The sequence below is a fragment of the Lynx rufus genome, unplaced genomic scaffold, assembly GCF_022079265.1.
Source record: "Lynx rufus isolate CCGP_SWC_20201006 ecotype Redwood Valley unplaced genomic scaffold, mLynRuf1.p SCAF_2, whole genome shotgun sequence".
Classification (NCBI taxonomy): domain Eukaryota; kingdom Metazoa; phylum Chordata; class Mammalia; order Carnivora; family Felidae; genus Lynx; species Lynx rufus.
In genome coordinates, this window is record NW_025814834.1 from 149,536,808 (window position 1) to 149,563,720 (window position 26,913).

Consider the following 26,913-nt stretch of genomic DNA (forward strand, 5'->3'; position numbering starts at 1 on the left):
GTCTGTGAGGTGCAGAGGGAATAAGCTAAAGGAATCTGGTGGACTGTGCCTGGTTCTAGGAGGCACGTAGTGTCTATTTATGCCTGAGGTTATGTAACAATGAGGGAAGATACAACAGAAGTGGATCTAGCTAACAGAGTTTGAATGTTGTAAAGAAAGGCGAAATGGTGAGTAGTAATGCTCCTGTGGGAGAAATGGGAAGCCAAGATTGAGTGCTGAGCCAAGTGCAGCTCCCCTTGGAAACAGTTGCACCACGTAGGACAGTAACTGAACCCAATCCTAGCTCCCGTCCTTGAACAGCATCAGGCAAACAGAACTGGAAGCAGAAGTGGAGAGGAGTGTTGTACCAAATTTTAGTCTTCAAAAAGGAGTTGTTGTTTTTAAACTCGGGCATGTGTGCAAGGTTATCAAACTCCTTTGAGAATCTATTGGCATCATTATTTTTCTTCTGTACTCAATATACCATATTAATTAGTTACCTAATATCACAATATTTTCAAATTTCTGGAAGATATCCTACTTGGCCTTAGTATGTTTGTTATCCCCTTAATTCTACCAGATATAATTTACTACCCATTAATTTAAAATCTTTTTAGAAATCTGTATCTACAGAATTATTTTTCATGCCATCTGTCAGGTTTTAGTGTCTAAATTATGCTACCTCTTTAAAGTAAATTGGGAAATTCCCTGCCTTTTATGTTAGTGCTAAAGCAGTTTATATTCATTGAAATTGAACTCACCCATAAAATAATGGCAGCCAAGAGTACTTTTCAAGTATTCGGTTTGCTTTCTATTGACAGTACAGAAAGTTTAATTTAAATTGGGATAAATTTTGTTTTGTTTTAATATTTGGGTTGTCATTTATGTAACTTCCACAGTCCCTCCCAAGCCCATTTGTACTGATCAAATCCACATAGATACCATTTTGCCCTCAAGGCACTAAAGAATCCCATTAGGCTGGCTTATGTCCCTGATTCTGATATAGGGAGATGGAGACACTGAACATGGTACCTGTGGATTTCTTATCATTGCACGCACACACACACACACACACACACACACACACACACACACAGAGGCAAATGATTTGTAGCTGCAGAGTAGACAATTCAACTAATTGAAGCACTTACAAAGTGAACAAAAGAAGTAGTTTTGTGGGAAGCTGAAAAAGAGGGCGCTAAGAGAATGAAAGATAAAAAATATAAAAAACTGATATTTTTGAAGTCAATTCATGGAAGAAAATGGTTGTAATTTTAAAATAGTTTGGGAAGGTGGCTCAGTCAGTTGAGCATCTGATTCTTGATTTCAGCTCAGGTCACGATCTCAAGGCTTGTGAGATCGAGCTCTCTGTGCCCCCCTTGGGCTCTACACTGACAGTGTGGAAATGACTTGGGATTCTCTCTTTGCCTCTCTCTCTGCCCCTCCCCCATTCACACACACAAGTGCCCATGTGTGCACATGCTCTCTCTGTCTCTCAAAATAAATAAATAAGCTTAAAAATAGGTTGGGAAAAATTAAATTAAAATACACATACCTTACTGCTTGTCTTTTTCCATTGGAAAAGTAGAATTTCTGGTTATTATTGTATTCATCATATACCCCCCATCGCAGATGAGCCCATTCATGGACAAAGACCCTTCCTGTGAGAAAATATTTTAAACAGCGGATTTACAATAAGAATGACAAAATTATCTTCTCACACTAGGAGAAGGTAATTTTTCTAAACATCATTATGCATTGCTATGTTAATTTTTTTCAGTTAAAGGTTTGATTTCCTCAGGGAAAAAAGAATCTAATGATAACTGCACATTTCTTTAAGATATAACTACTTATTTTGCCTCATCAAATGTTAATCAGGCACTAGTAGGTGCACAAAGATGAAACAACTGCCTTGTCCTTACACAGCTCACAGTCTAGCAGATGACACAAATGATCAGATAACTAAAATCCCTAGTGGTTGAAGTATAACGATGGAGGCCAGTGCAGGCTGTTGTGGGAGCCAGAGGCATTCATAGGGCAGCCAGAGCGGCATCCCCAATATGTCCTTCTCCCTCATGGTTCATATCTGGTTAACCCTCAAGGTCTGCCTACTACACCTCTGGCTTTTTGCTTTGACCTAGTCTCCTCTTTCCAATCTTACTGCTGCCTACTCCTGAATCACTGCAATGGCCACCCAACTGGCCACCATATCTCTAGTCTTAGATGGCTCCCCTATGGTGCTCAGGTTAAGTCCAACATCTCAGCATGGCACACAAGATTCCTGATCCAGGCTCTGCTCCTCTCTGAAGCCATATCTCTTGCTGTTCTTCATCCACTACCAAAACTCTAAAATCACAGTGAATTCCTAAACTCCTTTTGCTGTCTAGAGTCACACCATGTTCTTGCTCATCTCTTGTTCTTTTCACATAGTTTTCCTCTGACTCAGAATACTCTTTCCCTCTCTCTGGATAAATCCTACTCCTCTTTCAAAATCAGGCTTATCTCCATCTAGAAGCCTTCTCTGACATCCTAAACCTGTCCATATACCCCTCCTTTGCACTTTCATTATATCCCATTATGACACTTTATCATGTTATATTTTCATTACTCTTTAATGCTAGTCTGTCACACTAGACACATCTCCATGAGAATAGACACCATGACTTCATTGCCATGCCTTGGCAAATAGTGCCTAGAACTTAATAGGCACTCAGTGAGTATTTGAGCTTACACTCAGCTCAGTTTTTCTGGAATGTAAATTCCTAGGTAGGCTGAATTTGGACAGTTATATGAAGGGATGTATGCTAAGGAAGACCTAGAATCTCACATTAAAGATTTAGACTATTCTGTCAGTGCTGAGGAACAACTGATGACCTCTTAAAGGGAAGGGAAGGTTGTAGGGGAGCAGGCATGGAGGCACAGTAGAGAAAGAAGGGATTATAAATGTGGTGACCATGAGTGGGATGGGGCACTTAGGTAAATCAGTTCAACACATATTGAGCCATAGGTTGGGAATTTTCTGTTCCTGTTATGGAGTAGGGATGGAATGTTGTAAAGGAACAAGAGAGAGGTACATTTGTTTGACACCTCTTTCTGATAAGGTCTATAAGTGCATTCGTGTATTTGGGGGTGGGGTATTGAGGTGCTAGTACTCTTGTTTGTTTTCTCTGCCTTCCCTATTTAAATGAAGAAAATCAAATGGGTCCTAATCTTTTCAAGATAGAGAAGAAACCTAGTACTAGTTATTAGTTACCTTAATTATCTAAAACTTATTGCATTTGATTATACTTGGAAAGTATATTATAATACTATCTGATAACAATTTCTAAAAATTAAAAATTCTGTACTTACACACGTGTGCTAAACATGAAGAATTTAAATTTTAACTGGGAAATACACTATTCTGAATCTCTATTTTTTTTCCAATATATGAAATTTATTGTCAAATTGGTTTCCATACAACACCCAGTGCTCATCCCAAAAGGTGCCCTCCTCAATACCCATCACCCACCCTCCCCTCCCTTCCACCCCCCATCAACCCTCAGTTTGTTCTCAGTTTTTTTTTTTTTTTAATTTTTTTTTTCAACGTTTATTTATTTTTGGGACAGAGAGAGACAGAGCATGAACGGGGGAAGGGCAGAGAGAGAGGGAGACACAGAATCGGAAACAGGCTCCAGGCTCTGAGCCATCAGCCCAGAGCCCGACGCGGGGCTCGAACTCACGGACCGCGAGATCGTGACCTGGCTGAAGTCGGACGCTTAACCGACTGCGCCACCCAGGCGCCCCTCAGTTTTTTTTTTTTATATGAAATTTATTGACAAATTGGTTTCCATACAACACCCAGTGCTCATCCCAAAAGGTGCCCTCCTCAATACCCATCACCCACCCTCCCCTCCCTCCCACCCCCCATCAACCCTCAGTTTGTTCTCAGTTTTTAACAGTCTCTTATGCTTTGGCTCTCTCCCACTCTAACCTCTCTTTTTTTTTTTTTTCTTCCCCTCCCCCATGGGTTCCTGTTAAGTTTCTCAGGATCCACATAAGAGTGAAACCATATGGTATCTGTCTTTCTGTGTATGGCTTATTTCACTTAGCATCACACTCTCCAGTTCCATCCACGTTGCTACAAAAGGCCATATTTCATTTTTTCTCATTGCCACGTAGTATTCCATTGTGTATATAAACCACAATTTCTTTATCCATTCATCAGTTGATGGACATTTAGGCTCTTTCCATAATTTGGCTATTGTTGAGAGTGCTGCTATTAAACATTGGGGTACAAGTGCCCCTATGCATCAGCACTCCTGTATCCCTTGGGTAAATTCCTAGCAGTGCTATTGCTGAGTCATAGGATAGATCTATTTTTAATTTTTTGAGGAACCTCCACACTGTTTTCCAGAGTGGCTGCACGAATTTGCACTGAATCTCTATTTTAAGTGAAAAAAGTTATAATAATTTATTTTGCTTGTATATGCTTACTCAGAAAATGCTATTATTGATCTACTTTGAGAATAAAATCATTAAATTGTGAAAAATATACCAGATTATTTTATCTCTAGCCCTACCTTGTGGTCCATATTGAGCAAGCTTTTTTCCCGCTAGGAAGTCAGGAGTGAAATGAATCCTTTCCCCTTTTTCTCCACAGTTGCCCATCTGCTCCGTGTAGGGTTCATCGTTACCTGGAGCAGTTGGTTCAGCAACTAGAACATCAGCCTGAAATTTAACAAATAGTCATTATTACAAAATTCCGCAAATGAATTGACCTTTTTCATGCAAGAGTATTTTGAAACAATTTCATTTGATTCTAGAATATTTTGATGAAAAAAAATCTGAATTAGAGAAGGAAATTGAATGTGAAAAAAAACTTGATATTCTCACATTTTTGTAGGTCTCGAGTTTTGGTCTCACATACTCAGGTTTTGTCTTCCATTTTTCAGGAATCAAAATGGCAACCTTTTTGAAATAGAATCTTCTTTCTGTAGCTTCAAACAGATATGGAGATGCCTGGGTCACCATGTCCTGGGAAAAAAGAAAACACATATAACCAGCACATTTATGACAGAAAATAGGCAAAACTGTCAATCATTCAAATTTATATCCATATTTCACATTTCCAAAGACTAGTTACTTATCAAGATGGGAAGGGGAAATGTGGAAATCGCTTTTATTAATAATAATAACTGATCTTTTCTGAGTACTTACCACATGCTGTGTATTTCAGTATAATGGTTGACAATGCAGACTCCAGAGGCAGACACTAATTGTGGTTCCACCACTTATGGCAGGACATCAGGCAATTTCCTCAAGCTCCCCTGAACCTCAGTTTCTCCACGCATAGAGTAGAAAATATTCTAGCGACTAGCTCATAAATTTGTTGTGAGGAGCAAATGAAGTCAAGGAAGCACTTAGAACCATGTTTACTTAGCAACATGAAATGTTAACATTTCAACGTTGTGTTAACATTATGAAATGTTAGTTATTGGTTTCATTTCATTTGATCTTTTGAGGATCAATAAACCTTTAAGGGAGAAACTGACAGTTCGAGAGTATAGGTCTCAAAGTCCCACACCAAGTAGTACTGGGAGAGAAACTCAAATTAAAATGAATGCAACTGTAGCACTGCTGGCTCCTGTAATAATTTTGGGGTTAACTAAATGATATGAGAGTATTTATTTTTAGTATAGTACTAAGTGTTCAATATAAGGAAGTGGTGTAATTAATTTCTCTTCAACTTTATTTCTCTAAAATGAAAAGAGCTGTAGTGTTAAATTATAAATGCCTCTGCACATTCCCTGAGCTGCTTCATGACAAGATGGTAGAGAGGGTATTATAAGAAATTTATTATAGAAAGTGGTATTGGGTCTACTAGGACTGAAAACCACTGAAAGGTACAAAAGCAAGTATAGACAGAGGAGAGAGGAGGGCTGAAGACTGAGCACTCAGGCCCCCAGCATTTAGGGGTGAGGTGAGGAGAAGCCAGCAAAGGAGATCCGGAGGGAGCAGCAGGTGCATGGGGAGGAAATCAGAAGGCTCTGTGTTTAAGTGGCGAGAGTGTTTAAGGAAGGAGAGATTCCTCATCGGTGTCTAATGCTGTTGAGCAATCAAGTATGATGAGGACTAATAACTGAGCAATGAATTTGGCTACCTGAGTGATCCATTTTAGTGGAACAGAGATGATAGCTCCATATGAGTGAGTTCAACACACTAGGGGATGAGGAAGCAGAGATGGTGAATACAGACAACAGGTCAAGAAGTTTTTCTGTAGATTAAAGAGGAATGGAGAAATGAAACATTAGCTGAAAGAGGACTTCAGGACAAGGGAGTTTTGTTTGGTTTAGTTTTTTTTTTTTTAAATGGAAACTATTATAACACATGTATATACTAATGGAAAAGAACTGATAATTTAAGAGAAAAATGGGTCATTGCAGGAGGAATGTCCTTGCTGGAGCAGACCAGAATGACTAGAGTCCTGTGCCTGGCAGGGATGGCCTTAGGGGCAGAAACAGGTCATCATTACATGGGGAAATACTTGCCCGTTGATGCAGAAGTGACTCATACTCTGCCACTTCCTAACAGGATAAACTTGGGGAATTTATTTTATCTCTATGAGCCTTAGGTTCCCTCCCTTCAGATAGTGACAGTAATGGCTGCCTGGACAGTTTTATTAAAGTTCTTGTAATTTGCATTTCCTTCTTCCCCCAAAGCCAGATTTTTAACAATTACTAGGATAATATAATATTGTCTGATTTAAAAAAATAAAAACACTGGGGGCACCTGGGTGGCTCAGTTGGTTGAGCATTGACTTCGGCTCAGGTCATGATCTCCTGGTTCACAAGTTTGAGCCCCACATCAGGCTCTGTGCTGACAGCTCAGAGCCTGGAGCCTGCTTCAGATTCTGTGTCTCTTCTCTCTCTATGCTCCCTCCCCCATTCATACTCTGTCTCTCTCAAAAATAAATAAGCATTAAAAATTTTTTAAAAAATAAAATGAAAAATAAAAACACTAAGTCAAGATCACCAAAAAGTTGAAAAGTAGATATAAAACTTCCTACATTAGAGTATTATATTACAATTTGACTTGTGAAATGTGAATTTTCATTATCTCCAGGAAGAATAAGCAGCATGAAATTTTCTTGTCTTCCATGTTTTAATAGAAACATTAATAAGGAAACTTTGCTTCATCATCTGTTCCAGATTTTGAGAAGGCGACTTCATATCCAAATAGACATTTAAACTTAAGAGGTTTGGAGAAGGTTGAGGGTAACAGTTTATAGGATGGGCTGGTAATGCCTTAAGGGCAGGGATAGTATACTATTCACCAGTGGATTCCTGGTACTGACATTTTGTAAATGCTCTATGAATATTTGTTGGATGGATGAACAAAGAATGAATGAACGAAGCGGTTTCATGAGTGGCAAACTGTCCAGGAGTGCCAAGTCAGGGCGTGCCTGGGCTCCCACGCATTGAGAACACTCCAAACTGCTCCCATTCAATATCTTTAATGTGTGTGTAAGTGTGTGTGTGTGTGTGTGTGTGTGTGTGTGTGTGTGTGTGTGAGAGAGAGAGAGAGAGAGAGAGAGAGAGAGAGCGCTCACACAAGCAGAGAGCGAGTTTCTCCCTTAGTCTCTCTCACTCTGTCATGTGTGTTCTGTTGTTTCTACAACTAAAACGGACTAGAATGTAGGTGCCTTGGATAGAACTGCTGCAGCGCCATCTGCCGGTCCTATATATGGAAAAAATGTTAGGGACTGTCCTGCTAAAGCCAGTATTTAAGAGCTGACTTAGAAGCTTCTGCCCCACAAGGGCTTGAGGAAGAGAATCCCCTTAGAAAGCAGAGAGTGAGGGATGGCCAGGAAAGGCAGCAAAGCCAACAGTGAGCTCCCTCAACTCTGCAGATCTAGAACATCAAATAGTGGGGAACCCACTTTTATTAACTACTCAGCGACACAGAGTACACTATTGTCCTTAAAAGTGTTCCTGTTACGGAGAAGATGTAGAAACCAACTTAATACCCAACTCATTTAGGACTCCTACCAGGAAGCAGATTTAATTATTGTAGTGAGAAGTACATTTCTCAGGAAGAAAATCTCCCTAAGATAGTGAGATGAAAGAGCTTTGAAAGCTTTAAAGCACAATATAAATACAAATGACCATTGTCATTCAAGATAAGGCATCTGTGTCCTCCTGGTATTTCCTGAGCCCTACTGACTATCCAGCAAGAGACAGAAACATTGCCAGCCACATTTTTTCTTCCATACTTTGTCTGTTAACTTTAAGTGGCTACTTCATTTTTGCTCATGCCTAAATTTAGAGGTAATCAAAAACCTACCCAAGGTTTCTGATTTGAGGGATTTCAAAAGATGTAAATTTCTCTTTCACCAATGGTGGTAGACCTCATAGTCTTTCACTTAAACAGGTAAGCTTCTCCTCCCCCATCAACTGCTGCACTTCTCCAACCCCAACCTTCTCTTGGTGGTAGAGATGGCCCTTTTTCCAAACTCCATCTTTCTGGCCTTGCTTCTGCTCAGAGCAAAGAAACTTTGGGGACGACCTTTGGGGCCCTTACACTATTAACTTCTGAACTCACACTTAGGAACTTTGCCTAGAAACAAGCTTCAGCCCCTTTGGCTTGGTTAAGAGGGAGGAACTCTTTTGATCTAGAAGGATTAACAGTGGGATTGATGATTGATGGCTACACCTAACATTTACTGAGCTCTTATTATGTATCAGGCATTATGCATACATTTTTGAAGTTTTTAAAAAAATTTTTGAGATAATTTTAGACTTACAGAAGACATGCAAAAAATTGTACAGAGTTCCCATATACCCTTAACTCAGCTTCCCTTATATGCATGCATTGTTAAACTTAATCATGACAAAGTCCTATGAGGAAGGTGCTTACTATTATTCCCATTTTACAGACCTACACTTTTGCCTTTTAGAATGCATTTCCTTCTTAAAGTTTGCTGTTGTATGCAACCTCTCTAATCCCTCCACCTTATAGCAGTTAGATGCTTCCCTAGTTTTTCCTTCCCCCATGGGAGAAGTAACAAGTGAGGTGAGCCTGCCCAGCAGCCCTGAGAGGGTCCCTTGCATTGGAGCTGGTAAAATGCATAGTTTCCTCTCATTGGAAGGGTCAGGATTGTTCTTAAGTCAGAGATTTGCATCCTGGGCTCCTGTATTAAATAGGATCACAGAGAAGGGGATTACAATTAGGAGAATAAAAGGAGAATCTGATATAGTGTAGACATCATTTATTAAGCACCAATGATGTATCAAACTCTGAGTTATGTGCACTGCATTTATGATCTCATCTGTCACAAGAATCTTAATAGTTTAGTGTTATTATTTATATTTTACAGCTGAAGAAACATACTCAGACCTGAAAATAATGTGGCAATGTCACACAGCTGGAGTTAGAGAACTCATGTTTGCTCTACGACAATATTACACTTATTTTTTTTTGAAGCATAGAGGCACCTGGGTGGCTCAGTCAGCTAAGCATCCAATTTCGGCTGTGGTCGCAATCTCATGGCTCATGGGTTTCAGGCCCCGTGTTGGACTCTGTGCTGACAACTCAGAGCCTGGAGGTTGCTTCATGTCCTGTGTCTCCCTCTCTGTCTGCCCCTCCCCCACTCGTGCTCTGTCTCCCTCTCTCTCAAAAATAACATCAAAAAATAAAAATAAAAATAATTGGATAAAAAATGTTTTTAAAGCATGGATAATTATCATTTTGAACCTACCTTTATTTGTTGAATGAGTGTTTCATCTTCTGGCACATTAGGGTCAATTGCAATGACAATCCCTTCATAACCATTATTATTCAGCTGAATGAGTGACTTGCTCACAGCGCCTTCCAGGAGATGAATGACCAAGATGAAAACAGAACATTTAAATGACCCCATTGCTGCACATTGCACTTTGATTTCTCTCTTTGGAGAATGCTGCATTTAGAGGTATCTTTCTTTACCTCTCTCTATATATATATATATGAATATATAGACACACATTTTTCCAAGTTATCAGTGGTGGTTTATCACAGTGTTTAACCCTTTGACCCAAAATTCTTTCACCATTGCATTTGTCTCCAATATAAGGAACCATACATATAGCTTAGTCTCAAATTCTGTGTACTTTCAAATATTTCATTTTGAAAGGATTATTAGCCTTGTCTACACCTGTGCCAGATGCTGGGAATGAGGGTGGGGAGCCCACATCCTGTTCCTTGGAGGAATTCACAGGTGACAAGCAGCTCGGCCATTAAAAGATGTTTACTTATTACAAATGTTTGCTAATCCAGGGACACTGACCCACCCAACACCACCCTCCAACCCTCACCTCCCCATGGAGGCCTGACTATTCTGCATATTCAGTGAGCACTATTAAGTGTAAGTCATATACCCAGTTATCTGTGATGGTGGTCATTTTTTTTTTTTAAATCCTCATTGATCTTGACATAACCTCATCACCTCTTGATGCTCTCTTATACAATCCACTTGCAACAACAACAAAAAAATTAGAAAGCAACATAGATATTATTGAATATTTTATAATGGAGAGAAAAGATAAAATTTACGTATCACTGTGCAAAGCAAATTCCCTCCAGTTCCCTCATCAGACCTCTATTTTTTCTATTCCACAGCTCATGGGTCAATATAATTCAAATTAACAACATTAAATTATTTTATTGAAACTAAATTTCTCTCAATATGAATTATGGACTGCCACCTACTTCATAAACTCTTTTAAATTTGTCAAACCTCAGATGGAAACTCAAGTTGGTCTACCAATTTACTGTATTCAAATTACTTGAAATATCCCTTCATCCCAAGACTTCATTTGTGATAAGCATCAATTTCACCTTGTTTATCCCCTTTCTTTGACGTTGGCTCATAAAAGTTAGGTTAGTACTTAGCTAATAAATAGAATTTATTGCTCAAGTACATGTCTTTAAGCAATTGAAAGTAAAGCATTGAAGTAGTGGGAATATCTAATTATAAAGTGGTTGTCCAGATGATCTAAATATGCTTTGGTGCAAAAATAATTTATTTAATGTGTATTGAAAAAATGTATGTGTTTATCATACATCAAAATTTTTGATTCTAAAACATCTCACACCCCCAACTACGTATGTTTTTCCTGGGTTCCCTAAAAAACAAAGTCTAGGGCAAGCTTATGTGTTAATAATTGGAGAGTTTAATCCCAGAGCAGAGCAATGAGAGTGAGGGAAAGGGGGAAATAGTCAGGGATGGCTGGGAAGCAATAAAAGGTGAAATGTTACTAAACTGGCCACTGTGGTACAATGAAGAGACCCAGCGGGCCACCCTGCAGTTGGACTTGCCCTGACATTTGGGATGTCTACTAATGGGCTATAGAATGAAACCATGCCTTGGAACAGTCCATGGGAAGGAGGAAGAGGAAGTATTTGGCTTCTCATCTCCTATAGGTGATCAGCTCCCCTGAACTTACTGGCTTTGTTGTCCAGCCCATTCAGCAGTAGCTCAGAAAGAGCGATTCCATGCCTTGTGGTGTATAAGGAGCTATATTCCAAGTGGTGCCTGGTTGACCTCCGGCAGTGGAACCACTTGGGCCCTCAAGGAGCAAGTAGGTACTGAGAAGGAGTGAGTAACTGAGGGTCCAGTGCATGGATGGGGCCAAGAAAATCTTAAGGGGGTTCTGTAAGATTAATCCAACACAATTTACCCCTTGAACTGCTCATATCCACTCTTCTCATTCCATAATATTAGCTCCAATATTATTATGTAGAGGTGACATTTTTGTGTGTGTGCAAGCCCACGCTATTTTGCTTTTTCTTTAAGAGAATGTACAAGTCCAATCATTCATAGAATCTCCTACAAAGTGGTGGCCAATTGCAATCTCCTAAAAGACCTAAAGCAAGAGAGTTATTGAATAAACCAGTGTCTGCTGCTAGGACTAGTCTCAAGACCATGTTAATCTTAAAATAAAAGTCAGTCATTTTGCTAGCAAAAATGGGTTTATTCAGGAGTAACTGAGAATTTTATTTTATTTCATTTATTTATTTTTTAACATTTATTTATTTTTGAGAGACAGAGAGACAGAGCATGAGCAGGGGAGGGGCAGAGAGTGAGAAGGAGACACAGAATCTGAAGCAGGCTTCAGGCTCTGAGCAAGCTGTGAACACAGAGCCTGATGCGGGGCTCGAACCCACGAACCATGAGATGATCATGACCTGAGCCAAAGTCGGATGCTTAACCGACTGAGCCACCCAGGTGCTCCATAACCGAGAATTTTAATTTGGGGCATGCAAGCTATAGCAAAACCATAGGCAAGTCAAAGGAAAAAAAAAAAGGAAGGGAACAGTATTTTATGAACATTGAGAGGGTTTGTTTCAAAGGAAAGTCCATTGGAGAAATTGGCTGAGTTGCAGATACAGTTGATTTCTTATAGGAGATGCCATGTAAATCTTTCCCTGTTGAGGCCTGTAATGGATGATTCTTTCCTGTTGATGATTCTCTACTGGGGACTGTAATTAACAATTCTTCCTGTAATTGACATTGAGTGGTATGGTTCCCCCTTTCAGCCTCTGCTTCTACCCTTCTGATTCCATTTTTAGTGAGGCTTCCCTATATTAATTTTCACAGCCATTATGCATATTTATCTCCTTCCTTTATCACCAATTTCCCTCACTTTTAGCCAGCATTTTGGCTGATCTGTATTGTTTGTTCGCCTGTTGGTGTAACCAGAGCCTTCATTCCTGAGGGGTGTGAGCCTTTAGTTGCCCTGCCCTTATTGAATTGTGGCTTTTGCAGTTATCTATGACAAAGTTGTGAGAAACTCAGTTTAGGTGCTTCCCCAGATTTGCTTGGCCTTTCCTGCTCACTGGGCCTTGGCTGCTTGCTCAATTGAGAGTCTATGCTGCTGCCCTGACCACCTCACCTCCTCGTGTCCTCCTCGTCTTGTCTGCCTCTCCAGGGAGAGGGCCTAGTTTAGCATGGCCTCTATTGGGCTGGAGTGGCAGCTCCACTCTCTCTGGTGCCCAAGTCTGGTCTAAACTGATTCACAGAGGCTTTGGCTCAGATAAAGCATTGCACCATGGCAAGTGGGATCTGGCTTTGTCAGAGGCAGGGCAGGTGGGCCAGAGGTGCACAAACCAGAGGTACAGGGAGTTAGCACCCTGAGAGACAAACTTTTGCCAAAGGTGTAGAGTATTTCCAGCACCCAGAAATCTCTCTTGTGTTCCTTTTCAGTCAGAAACCCCCAAATGGTCATCACTATTCTGACCTCTATTGCCACATAGATTAATTATTCTTACTTTTGAACTTCAAATAATAGAAATATACAGTACATCCTCTTGTATCTGGCTACTGTCACATAACATTCACTGCATGAAATTCAGCCAGGTTGCATGCAATAGTAATATGTTCTTTATCCATTGTATTGCATTTTAAGAATATAACACTATTTACTTACCAACTGCTGTTGATGAACACTTGGATTATTTCCTGTTTGGGACCATTGTAAGTAAAACTTCCGTAAGCATCTATTACATGGGTATATTCCAAGAGTGGAATTGTTAGGTCACAGGGTATACATATGTCTAGCTTTAGTTGACCTGCCAAACACTTTTCAAAGTAGTTATACTGATTGCTCTGCTTTTCTACCAGTATGTAGAACTGTCAGTCCTTATGATTTTAGCTACTCTAAGAGGAATGTAATGATATTGTACTGTGGTTTTAATTTGCATTTTCCCTGATGACTAATGTTTTTAAGTACCTTTTCCTATGTTTTTGGTCATTTGGATCTGTTATAAAGTGCCTGTTCAAATTTTTTTGCCCAATTTTTAATTAGGTTGTCTTATTGATTTATAGTAGTTCTTTACATGTTCTAGGTCCTGAGTCCTTTGTTGGATATATGTATTGTAAATTGCTTTTTCCAGTTTGTGGCTTGCCTTAATGGTGCCCTTTGATGAACAGAGGGTCTTAATTTTAATGGACTCTAATCTAATCTTTTGTTTTATGGGTAGTGTTTTTTGCATCATATTTAAGACAGCTTTTTCAAGTTCATGAAAATATTATACAGTAGTCTGTTATGTTTTATTGTTCTACCTTTCATGTTTAGGTGTGTGATCTATCTCAAGGTGTTTTTTGTAAATAGCGTAAGGTAAGATTCATAAGTTTTGTCTTGTTTTGTTTTGTTTTCCTTTATGGATAGCCAAGAGGCCCAGATCATTTATGGAAAAGACGATACTTTCCCCCATTGAATTGTAGTTGTGCTTTTATTCTGAATGAGGTGCCTGCAAATGTGCAGGTCTGTTTCTGGACTCTCTTTTCCGTTTCATGGTCTATGTAGTTATCTTTACCTCAGTAGCATATAGTCTTAATTACTGCTGCTTTGTATGTCTTGATACCTGGTCATGTAAACATTCCAGATTTGTTTTTCTTTAAGATTATTTTGGCTATTTTAAGTCCTTTACATTTCTTTCTTTCTTTTTTTTCTTTTCCTTTTTTAAATTTAAATTTTAGTTAGTTAACATACAGTGTAATATTGGTTTCAGGAGTAGAATTCAGTGGTTCATCACTTACATACAACATCCAGTACTTATTACAAGTGTCTTCCTTAGTACCTATCACTGATCTAGCCCATCTCCCACCCACCTCCCCCATCAACACATAGTTTGCTCTCTGTCATTAAGAATCTCTTGTAGTTTATTTCCCTCTCTTCTCTTCCCTACCCCCCTTTCCATATGTTCATCTGGCTGTTTCTTAAATTCCACATATCAGTGAGATCATATGGTATTTGTCTTTCTCTGGTTGACTTATTTCACTTAGCATAATACATTCTAGCTCCATCCACATCATTGCAAATGGCAAAATTTCATTATTTTGATGTCTGAGTAATACTCCATTACATATAAATACACACACACACACACACACACACACACACACTATAGAGAGCCCAAACGTATATATATGTATATGTATACACACACACACACCACATCTTCTTTGTCCACTCAACAGTCAATGGACATTTGTGCTCTCTATAGTTTGGTTACTGTTGATAATGCTGCTATAAACATTGGGTGCATGTACCTCTTCAAATCTGTATTTTTGTATCCTTTCGGTAAATACCTAATAGTGCAATTGCTGGATTGTAAGGTAATTCTATTTTTAGTTTCTTGAGGAACCTCTATACTGTTCTCCAGAGTGGCTGCACCAGTTTGTATTCCCACCCACAGTGCAAGAGGGTTCCCCTTTCTCTGCATTGTCACCAACACCTGTTGTTTCTTGTGTTGTTAATTTTAGCTATTCTGACAGATGTAAGGTAGTGTCTCACTGTGGTTTTGATTTGTATTTCCCCAATGATGAGTGACGTTAAGCATCTTTTCATGTGACTGTTAGCCATCTGGATGTCTTTGGAAAAGTATTCCTGTCTTCTGCTCCTTTCTTAACTGGGTTATTTGTTTTTTGGGTGTTGAGTTTGATAAGTTCTTTATAGATTTTGGACACTAATCCTTATGTCTTTTGCAAATATCTCCTCCCATTCTGAAATCTGCCTTTTAGCTTTGTTGATTGTTACCTTCACTGTGAACAAGCTTTTAATCTTGATGAAGTCCCAATAGTTCGTTTTGCTTTTGTTTCCCTTGACTTCAGTGATGTGTCTAGTAAGAAGTTGCTCCAGCCAAAGTCAAAGAGATTTATGAGTGTGATTTCCTGTAGTGTTTTGATGGTTTCCTGCCTCACATTTAGGTCTTTGATCCATTTTGAATTTATTTTTGTGTACGGTGTAAGAAAGTGGTCCAATTCTTCTGCATGTCACCATTCAGTTTTCTCAGTACCATTAGTTGAAGATACTGTCTTTTGCATTGGATATTCTTTCCTACTTTGTCAAAGGTTGGTTGAACATGTAGTTGTGGGTCCATTTCTGGGTTTTCTGTCCTGTTCCATTGATCTATGTGTCTGTTTTTGTTCCAGTACCATACTGTCTGGATGACTACAGCTTTGTAATATAGTTTGAAATCCAGAATCATGTTGCCTCCTGTTTTGTTTTTCTTTTTCAGGATTGCTTTGGTTATGAGGTGTCTTTTGTGTTTCCATACAAGTATTAGAATTGTCTGTTGTAGCTCTGCAAAAAATGCTGGTTGTATTTTGGGAGGGATTACATTAAATGTGTAGATTGCTTTGAGTAGCATGGTCATTTTAATAATGTTTGTTCTTCCAATCTATGAGCATGGAATGCTTTTCTATTTCTTTGTGTCATCTTTGATTTCTTTCGTAAGTGTTCTATAGTTTTCAGAGTATAGATCTTTCACCAAGAAGTTAGGTTTATTCCTAGGTATATTTTGTTTGTGGTGCAATTGCAGGTGGGATCGATTCCTTGATTTCTTTTTCTGCTGCTTTGTTCTTGGTGTATAGAAATGCAACAGATTTTGGGGTGCCTGTGTGGCTCAGTTGGTTGAGCATGTGACTTTGGCTCAGGTCACGATCTCACCATTCATGGGTTCAAGCCCTGCATTGGGCTCTGTGCTGACAGCTCAAAGTCTGGAGCTTTCTTCGGATTCTGTGTCTCCCTTTCTTTCTGCCCCTCCCCCACTCACACTTTGTCTCTCTTTGTCTCTCAAAAATAAATAAACGTTAAACAAATTTTTAAACAGATTTCTTCAAGTTGATTTCACATCCTGTGACTTTGCTGTATTCATGTATTTGTGGAATCTTTTGGGTTTTCTATTTGGGTCATCTGCAACTAGTGTTTGACTTCTTCCTTGCCAGTTTGTATACATTTTATTTCTTTTTGTTGTCTGATTGCTGAGGTTAAGCCTTCTAGTACTATGTTAAATAGTAATGGTGAGAGTGGGCATTCTTGTCTTCTTCCTGACTGTAGAGGAAAGGCTCTCCTTTCTTCCCCATTGAGGATGATGTTAGCTGTGTCTTTTTGATATATGGCCTTTATGATGTTGAGGTATGTTCCATCTGTTCCTACTTTGTTGAGGGTTTTTTATCAAGAATGGATGCTGTATTTTGTCAAATACTTTTTCTGCATCTGTTGATAAGATCACATATGGTTATTATCCTTTCTTTTATTGATGTGGTATATATCATGTTGATTGATGGGCGAATATTGAACCAGCCTTGCAGCCCAGAAATAAATCCCACTTGATCGTGGTGAATAAGTTTTTTAATGTGCTGTTGAATTCAATTTGCTAATATCTTCTTGGGAGTTTTCACATCTATGTAACCAGGGATATTGGCTCGAATTCTCCTTTTTAGTGGAGTCTTTGTCTGGTTTTGGAATCAAGGTAATGCTGGCTTTGTAGAATGAGTTTGGAAGTTTTTATTCTGTTTCTATTTTTGAAATAATTTGAGAAAAATAAGTATAAACTATTCTTTAAATGTCTGGTAGGATTCCCCTGGGAAGCCATCTTACCCAGGACTCTTGTTTGTTGGGAGATTTTTGATTATTGATTCAATTTCTTTGCTGATTATGGGTCTGTTCAAATTTTCTATTTCTTCCTGTTTCAGTTTTGGTAGTTTGTGAGTTTCTAGGAATTTGTCCATTTCTTCCAGATTGCCTAGATTGTTCCTGTAAAATTTTTCATAGTATTCTCTTATAACTGTTTGTATTTCCATGATGCTGGTTGTGATCTCTCCTCTTTCATTCATGATTTTATCTACTTAGGTCCTTTCTTTTTTCTTTTTGTAAAGTTTGACTAGGGGCTTATCAATTTTGTTAATTCTTTCAAAGAACCAGCTTTTAGTTTCATTGATCTGTTTTTGTTGTTCTTTCTATATCCTTTATTTCTGCTCTAATCTTTATTATTTCCCTTCTTCTGCTGGCTTTAGGCTTTATTTGATTTTCCTTTTTTAGCTCCTTTAGGTGTAAGGTTAGGTTGTATATTTGGGACTTTTATTGTTTCTTGAGATAAGTTTGAATTGCAATATACTTCCCTCTTAGGACTGCTGCATCACAAATGTTTTGGACTATTGTGTTTTCATTTTCATTTGCTTCCATGTATGTAAAATTTTTTTCTCTCTAATTTCTTGGTTAACCATTCATTCTTCAGTAGGATATTCTTTAACCTCCATGTATTTGAGAGCTTTCCAATTTTTTTCCTATTGTTGACTTCAAGTTTCATAGTGTTGTAATCTGAAAATATGCATGGTATGATCTTGATCTTTTTGTACTTGTGGAGGGTTGATTTGTGACCTGTGATGTGTTCTGGAGAATGTTCCATGAGCATGCGAGAAGAATGTGTATTCTGCAGCTTAAGGATGAAATGTTCTGACTATATCAGTTGAGTCCATCTCGTTCAGTCTGTCATTCAAAGCCATTGTTTCCTTGTTGATTTTCTGCTTAGGGTATCTGTCCGTTGATGTAAGGGGAAAGAGGGGTTAAAGTCCCCTATTACTATTGTATTATTATCAATGAGTTTCTGTATGTTTGTTATTAATTGGTTTATATATTTAGGTGTTTCCAAGTTGGGGGCACACATAATTACAATTGTTAAATTTTCTTGATAGACAGACTCCCTTAATTATGATATAATGCCCTTCTTCATCTCTTGTGACTCTCTTTGTTTTAAAATCTAGTTTGTCTGATATAAGTATGGCTACTCCGGTTTTCTTTTGACATCCATTAGCATGATAGATGGTTCTTCATCCCCTCACTTTCAATCTGTAGGTGACTTTAGGTCTAAAATGAGTCTCTTATATGTAGCATTTAGATGGATCTTCTTGTTGTTGTTTTTATCCCTTTGGTACCCTGTGTCTTTTGATTGGAGCATTTAGTCCCTTTATATTCAGAGTGATTACTGAAAGATAAATTTAGTGCCATTGAGTTACCTGTAGAGTTGGTGTTTCTGGTGATGCTGTCTGGTCCTTATTAGTCTCTGTTGCCTTGGTTTTTTTTTTTTTTTTTTTTTTTTTTTTGTCTACACTCAAAGAGTCCCCCTTAAAATTTCTTTTAGGGGTAGTTTAATGGTCACAAACTCCTTTGGTTTCTTTTTCTGGGAAATTCTTTGTCTCTCCCATTTTGAATAGCAGCTTTGTCAGATAGAGTATTCTTGACTGCATATTTTTTTTCCATTCAGCATGTTGAATATATCTTGCCACTCCTTTCTGGCCTGCCAAGTTTCTGTGGACACAGTTTCTATGAACCTTTCTTCCCTTGTAGGTTAAGGACTTTTTTCCCTTGCTGCTTTTAGGATTCTTTCCTTTTCTGTGTATTTTGTGAAATTTGACTATGATATGTCTTGGCGATGGCTGGCTTTTGTTAAATTTAATGGAAGGTCTCTGTGCTTCTTGGATTTTGATGTCTGTGTTCTTCCCCAGATTAGGGAAATTTTAAGCTCTAATATGCTCACATAAACCTTTGGCCCCTTTTTCTCTCTCTTTATCTTCTGGGACTCCTATGATATGAACGTTAGTCCATTTTAATAAGTCCTTGAGTTCTCTAAGTCTACCTTCGTGGTCTTTGTTTCTGTCTTCTTTCCAGCTTCATTATTTTTCATAATTTTATCTTCTGTATCACTAATTTGCTCTTCTGCTTTGTCCATCTTCTTTTTTATGACTTCCATTTGGGTTTACATCTTTGTTATAGCATTTTTAGTTTTGTCCTGACTAGATTTTAGTTCTTTAATCTCTGCAAAAAGGGATTCTCTAGTGTCTTCTATGCCTTTTTTTCAAACCCAGCTAGTATGCTTGTTTTAAATTTTAGTTCATATGTCTTACTTATATCTGCCTTGACTAAATCCCTAGCCATCATTCCTTCATGTTCTTTCTTTTGAGGTGAATTCCTATGTCTTGTCATTTTGGAGGCGGAAACAACAACAATAATAATAGAATAAAATAAAACTTTTTAAATTAAAAAAATCAAATAAAGGAAGCTAGATCTTAGGTGTGTTTTGGTCTGCTTGTTAAAAGAAGCTTGATAGAAAAAGGAGAAAAGAGAAAAGAAGAAAAACAAATTAAAAATTAAAGAAATAAAAAATTTTGCCATTTCTGTATCTGAGAAACAAAAGAAAAGAAAACAACAACAGAAACAGAAGCAACAACAACAAAAAAAAATTGAACAATCAAATGAACAAACAAAAAAACCCAAAGGAAGCTACATCCAGTTTCCCCTAGAGCTGCAACTTTGTAGTACTCTATGATCAGTAGACTTAATGCCTTCAAGGGGTTTGTGCTGGTTTTCTGGGGAAGGAGGCTGCTGCTCTAATTCTCAGGTCCATTAACCCTACTGAAGATGTGCCTGAAGGGGCTTGGTTTAACAGCTCCATCTCTACTTGGTGGCACTCCTTAGCACACTGGGGTCAATCAGTGTTGGCAGGCTATGGTGAAAATGGCTTTACCCCAATCTTTAGTCTCCAGAGGAGGAAATTCACATCCTTATTGATGTGTGATCAGTCACCCCTCCTGTGTCCCCCAGTTCCATCAGCTCCCTACCTTTCCCATCTGTGTCCGAGCTGTCAGCCTACCAGACAGTGCCTCTCTCCAGAGTTTTATCTTGGGTGGCTGTGTTTTAAAATCCCGCACTTCAGAGACCCCCCACGATTTGGACCTGCAGTGATTTTATGGGGGAGGTTCTCACCACGCTGTGGCTAGCTTGTCCCAGGAAACAGCTATCCCACCATGCAGTGGCAGTGGCTCAGAGTTTACGGTAAATTGAAACACATAGATGGTGCCAGGGTTTGCTGCCCTCAGCTGGCATCTTTATTTCTATATGGGTGAATGTGGAGGCTTGATGTTGCCCACAGGGTCTTTTGCCTGTGGAGAGGCTGTATCACCTCTACCAGATGCACTCCACGCAGGGGAGCTACTTCTCCCTGGGAGACCCAAGGGATCCTCCAACTGGACTGATACCTGTTCCCAGGGCTCCACCCTGTTTCCTCACTAGAGCACCACCAGGGGCTGACCTCTGAAACTTCAGACTGTACTCTGTTGTTTATAAAAAACTGATGGTATTGAAACCCTCTCCGTTTTACCTATTAATGGTATGGGGAACAGTTTTCTTATGCAGTCCCCTGTGGTGTTTTCATTCTTTCTCTCTAGCTGCTTTCAGGAGGAGTGCTTTCTTATACAAACCCAATGTGCTGCTCTCTCTCACGCTCTCTCTCTCTCTCTCTCTCTCTCATCTTTCTCCTCCACAAAAACTGCTCCTTCTCTTCTTTGACACCGTGGCTCTTCTGTCCCCTAATTCACCTCTTCAAACCACATAGCTGCAATGTTCTCTCTTTCAAATTATGCAGATTGGGGTGCTTGAGTGGCTCAGTCGGTTAAGCGACCGACTTCGGCTCGGGTCATGATCCCATGGTTTTTGGTTTCGGGCTGCAAGGGGCTCTGTGCTGACAGCTCAGAGCCTGCAGCCTGCTCTAGGTTCTGTGTCTCCCTTTCTCTCTCTGCCCCTCCCTGGCTCACACTCTGTCTCTCTCAAAAATAAATAAACGTTAAAAAAATAAAAAAAAATAATTATGCAGATTGTTCTGTTAATACCCAGAGTGATTTCCTAGGTGTTCAAAAGGATTTGATGCTGATCTAGCCCTATGAGAGGGATGAAAGGAGCCTAGGATCCCCTTACTACTCTGCCATCTTAACTTCTCCTGCAAGTCCTTTGCATTGCAAGACAAAATTTAGCATCAGCTTTTCAATTCCATGAAAGAAAAAAATCTGCTGGGTCTGATAGGATTGCATTGAATTTATACATCAGCTTGAGGAGAATTGACATCTTTATAATGCTGAGACTTTCAATCCATGGGCATGGCATATCTCATTTTAAGTTTTATTTAATTGATCTCAACAATATCTTATTGTTTTCAGGGTGGAGGTCTTGTTAATCTTTCATTAGATCTACTCCTAGGTTGTTTTGGGGGGTGAGCTATCCTAAATGGTATTTTTAAAAATTTTCATTTCCTACTTGTTTATTGCTGGTGTATAGAAATATAAGAGATTTTTATGTATTGACCTTATATTCAGTGAGTTTGCTAAATTCTTATTTTTAATAATTTCTAGATTCTTTTGGATTTTATGTATAATTATGCTACCTATGAATAATAACCTGTTTCTTTCTTTTCAACTTGGGTCTTTTACTTTGTTTCCTTCACCTATTACACTTGCTAGGATTTCCAGTATAATGTTGAATACAGATGGAGAGAATGGATATCTTTTCTCCTGTTCCCAATCCTAGGTGGAAAAGCATTCTATATTTCACCATAAAGTATGCCATTATCTAGAGATATTTTATAGATATCTTTATCAGATTAAGAAAGTTTCCTATTCCCAGTTTGCTCTGAGTTTTCTTTCTTCTTTTTTAACATTTACTTATTTATTTTGAGAGAGGGAGAGAGCACACAAGCAGGGGAAGAGCAGAGAGAGGGAGAGAGAGAATCCTAAGCAGACTCCATGCTGGCAGCACAGAGCCCATTGCAGGGCTCAATCTCACGAACTGTGAGATCATGACCTGAGCCGAAATCAAGAGTCATATGCTCAACTGACTGAGCCACCCAGGTGTTCCCTGAGTTTTCTTTTTTAAAATTATGAATAGATGCTGAATTTTATCAAATGCTTTTTATGCATCTATTGAGGAGATTGATTTTTCTTCTTTGTTATGGTAACATGGTGACTTACAATGATTTTTCAATGTTAAACCAACCTTATATTTGTAGTATAAATTCTATTTGATCATGATGTGGTATCCTTTTAATTTGCTAATATTTTGTTTAGGATTTTTGCATCTATGTTCAAGACATACTATACTTTTCCTTTCTTGTAATGTCCTTGCCAGGTATTAGTATCAAAGCTATCTGCCTCAAAAAATGAGTTGGAACAAATTTCCTCTTTTTTTCTATTCTCCAGAATAGTTTGTCTAAAGCGGATATTATTTCTTTCTTAAATTTCCTTCTATTGCTTTCATTTCATCCTGTAAGAAATTTTAATGTGTTGTATTTTAATTATCATTCAGTTCCAAATATTTTCTAACTTGTAAGTTCTTTTTTAACATATGAGCCAAGTAGAAATATGTTGCTTAATTTCCCAGACCTTTGGAAATTCTCTAATTAAGCTATTATTGATTTCTAGCTTAATTTCACTGTAGTCAGAAAATATACTCTAAAATTTAAATACTTGAAATTGATTGAGACTTCCTTTTTGAATCAGATTATGGTTTATTGTGGTAAAATCTTCCATGGGCACTTGAGAAAAATGGGCATTCTGTAGTTAGGTATAGCGTTCTAAATATGTTAGGCCAAGTTGGTTAACCACATTATTCAGATCTTCTTTATTCTTATCAATTTCTTGTCTATTCTTTCAGTTATTGATAGAGTTGTATTAAGATCTCTAATTATGATTGTGAATTTGTCTATTTATTTTCTTCTTTCTCTTTTCTTTTCTTCTTCTTCTTCTTCTTCTTCTTCTTCTTCTTCTTCTTCTCCTTCTTAGTTCAGTCAATTTTTGCTTTATATATTTGAAAGCTGTCATTTGATGAATATAAGTTTAGGGTTGTTATATCATTATCATAAAATGTCTTTTCTGTAGTACCTAAATTTTCTCTAATATTATCTCTTGCATCGAATCTTTTTTTTAAATGACATTGCTATGGTATACTGGTATTTTGAATACTGAAAATAAAAGCAAAATAAATACAACACTAGCTCGCACAGCTAGTACAATGCCTGGCATTTAAAATTTGTTTAATAAACACAGTCTATTTACACTTCACCTTCTCTTCCACTTACCCAAAATTTAGCCTTGTGGGGAGATATAGGAGAGAAACCAACAGGATAGAGAAAGCTGGAGCGTTAAATTAGATTGTATCAAGTAAGAATGACCAAAGTATATTGTAAGGATATGGAACTTAAGAGTCAGTTTTAAGGTGTTTGCCATATAGGACCCTAATATGACTCCTGCCTCCAACTCCTAGTTCATTACCTCTTTTAGTAATGGTAATAATAAGACCATCAAGAAACAGGTATTCATATACTGTTGATGCAAGTAAAATTGGTATAACTGCTTTGAAGGGAAATGTTGATCAAAATTTAAGTGTGTGTATCTTTCAACATAACAATTCCACTCCTAGGAATTTACCCTACAAATATACTCACACAGGTGCATGAGATTACACTTAAAAGGGACAAACTCATAAGATTATATGCACAAGGTTAACATAAACTGTCCCTAAAAGTCTACTTTATAATAGCAAGAAACTCAAATACTCAAATTTCTTTTAATAAAGGAATAAATAAGTAAGCTTATTTATTTCAAGTCTACTTTATCACATCCTACTTAATCATCTGTACTTTTTATAATAGCATGTATTACTTTTGTAATTAAAACAAGTTTATACATAAAAATAAAAATTTTGGATTAAAGACCATCATTTTGAAATACTTAACATATTGACATAAGAGTCCTGTCTTCTTTACTCTAAATTTCTAATTTTTTTCTTTACTTTTCTATTTTTTATCCCACTCTTTCTTTTCCTTTTATCTTTTTCATGCTCTTGCTTCTTGTTTCCTATCTTGGCATGAAGTGAGGTCATGTCAATTTTAGAAAAGTTCCTCTTGGATGTTTGTTAATTTATACTGCTCCTGCTCCGCAGAGCCAAGGAGGTAGGAAAGTAATTACCCACTGTACTGGATAGCTTCCTTCTCCTTGTGCCCTTGAGGCAATTGTTTTCAGAAACAGCTTTTTTTTGATAAGACTCAGCAGCCTGTAGATGAGAGGGAGTAGGGAATAAAAGTGGCCGCCAGCTGGGTCACTCTCCACCCTACCCAGAAACCATCCTGCTGATAAGAGTTAGATAGATTCTAAGTGCAAGAGGGAGGCATTCTTTTGAGCCTTGGGGATCAGGCTCTAATTACCTCCATGGGTATGAACATGTGTTTCTATGCCCTTGAGTGCTCCTCTCTCTATCATCATGTACTCTATAATCAGTATCCTTAACTTTCATATCTTATTTTGTCTCTTTCTTTGGGCCTGATCTGTGCCTTTTGTGTTTCCTCTGATACACAATAAATCAGATTCTCATTTCCTTAGCGCCCACTTCTCATCTGGCTTCCCCACTGCTTCTATTCCCTGTTTCCCTATATTTTACATTCATAAATGACCACACATATCTTAATATGTAATAAAACACACTCCTACTTTATATTCATTCCTCCTTATAATTTTTTCATCAATTGGATTTTTATCAACCTTTTGAATTTGTATCCTCTATCATGGACCATCTTTATTTAAAATATTTTTTCTCTTCATTCTTGTCTTCTCAACCTCATTTAAATCTGACTCACAGGTTTGTTTGTTTTTTTAAGTTTATTTGTTTTGAGGGAGAGAGAGTGAGAGAGTGAGCACGTGCGGGAGCAGGGAAGTGGGAGAGATTGAGGGAGAGAGAGAATCCCAAGCAGGCTCCATGCTGTCAGCACAAAGCCTAACTCATGGCTCAGTCTTATGACCCATGAGATCATGACCTGAGCTGAGATCAAGAGTTAGACACTTAGCTGACTGAGCCACCCAGGCACCCCTGCCTCACAGTTTTGTGTTGCCCCTTCCCCCTTCACTAAAGTCACTTTTTCTTATATTCATGTATTGAATATCCCTACAAAAGACCCCTTTCACTTCTGTCTAGAAAGCAAGGTTTCTCAACCTTGGAACTATTGACATTTTTGGCTGAGTAATTCTTTGTTGTGGGGGCTGTCCTGTGCATTGTAGGTTGTTTAAACAGCATCCCTGGCCTCTACTCACTAGAGAACTCCTTACCTGTGATAATCAAAAATGTCCACAGATATTGCCAAATGTCCCCTGGAAGGGTAAAGTTACCTCTGTTTGAGAAGCATTGCTGTAAAGATTGCTAACAGGTAAGGATATAATACATTCATTCATATTAAGTTTCTCTCGAGGTAAAGTTTATGTCTGATAAAATGCACAGATCAAGTGTACACAGATAAATGAATGTTGACAAATGCGTACACCCATGTAACCACCATCCCAATGAATGTATATAAATTTTCATTGCTCCAGAAAGCCTCCTTGTGCCCCTTCCAGTCACCTCCAACCCTTCTGTTCTGAGACAAACAACCACTGTTATGATTTCCATATCCAGAGAATATTCGTATTCTTGAACTTTTTAATAAGTGGAATTATACAGTATGTGTTCTTTTGAGTCTGACTTAGTTAACTCAAGATAACGCTTTTTAGATTCATGCACATTGTTGCATGTGTCAGTTGTTTGTTTCTTTTTGTTGCTGAATGGTATTCTCTTGTGAAGTCATACAGATAGAAACATTTGTTTTATCCATTCTGTTAATAAAAACTTGGTTGTTTCCAGTTTGGGGTTATTATGAATAAAGTGGCTACAAAATTCTTGAGGAAGTCTTTTGGTGGACATCGTTTCATCTCTCTTGAGGTGGAACTGCTAGGTAAAAGGTTAGATATGTGCATAACTTTTAAGAAACTGCCAAGCAGTATTCCAAAGTGCGTGCACACTCACCAATATCGGAAACTTCCCATTGTTCCACATCCTCGTTGACATTTTCTTGTCAATCTTTATACTTTTGCTGGTGGGAATGAAGAACTATATTGGGATATTTATCATTTTAATTTGTTGGGGGCTAATGGTGTTGATAGCCTTGGTGTGTATGTGCTTATTGGCCATCTATATATCCTCTTTGTCAAGTGTCTGCTTAAATCTTTTGCCCATTTTTTGAGGCACCTGGGTGGCTCAGTTGGTTGAGTGTCTGACTTCAGCTCAGGTCATGATCTCACAGTTCGTGAGTTTGAGCCTCGCGTCGGGCTCTGTGCTGACGGCTCAGAGCCTGGAGCCTGCTTTGAATTCTGTGTCTCCCTCTCTCTCTGCCCCTCCCTTACTTACTCTCTCTCTCTCAAAAATAAATAAACATTAAAAAATTAAAAAAGATCTTTTCCCCATTTTTATTGGGTTCTTTATCTTTTGTCACTGATTTGTAACA

General features: G+C 38.2%; 2 protein-coding genes across 6 annotated transcripts in view; one reads left to right on the forward strand and one right to left on the reverse strand.

The window, feature by feature from the left end:
• Nucleotides 1-9,925, reverse strand: part of CLCA1 (chloride channel accessory 1) — a 31,269-nt gene extending 21,344 nt beyond the window's left edge. The window contains exons 1-4 of the mRNA XM_047085437.1: nucleotides 9,719-9,925; nucleotides 4,855-4,995; nucleotides 4,542-4,689; nucleotides 1,535-1,640 (exon numbers count right to left, since the gene is read on the reverse strand). Of these exons, the coding sequence (XP_046941393.1) occupies nucleotides 1,535-1,640; nucleotides 4,542-4,689; nucleotides 4,855-4,995; nucleotides 9,719-9,925 (602 nt within the window). The remainder of the gene's footprint in view (nucleotides 1-1,534; nucleotides 1,641-4,541; nucleotides 4,690-4,854; nucleotides 4,996-9,718) is intronic.
• Nucleotides 1-26,913, forward strand: part of ODF2L (outer dense fiber of sperm tails 2 like) — a 329,427-nt gene that overhangs the window by 195,103 nt on the left and 107,411 nt on the right. The gene's annotated exons all lie outside the window — the stretch shown is intronic.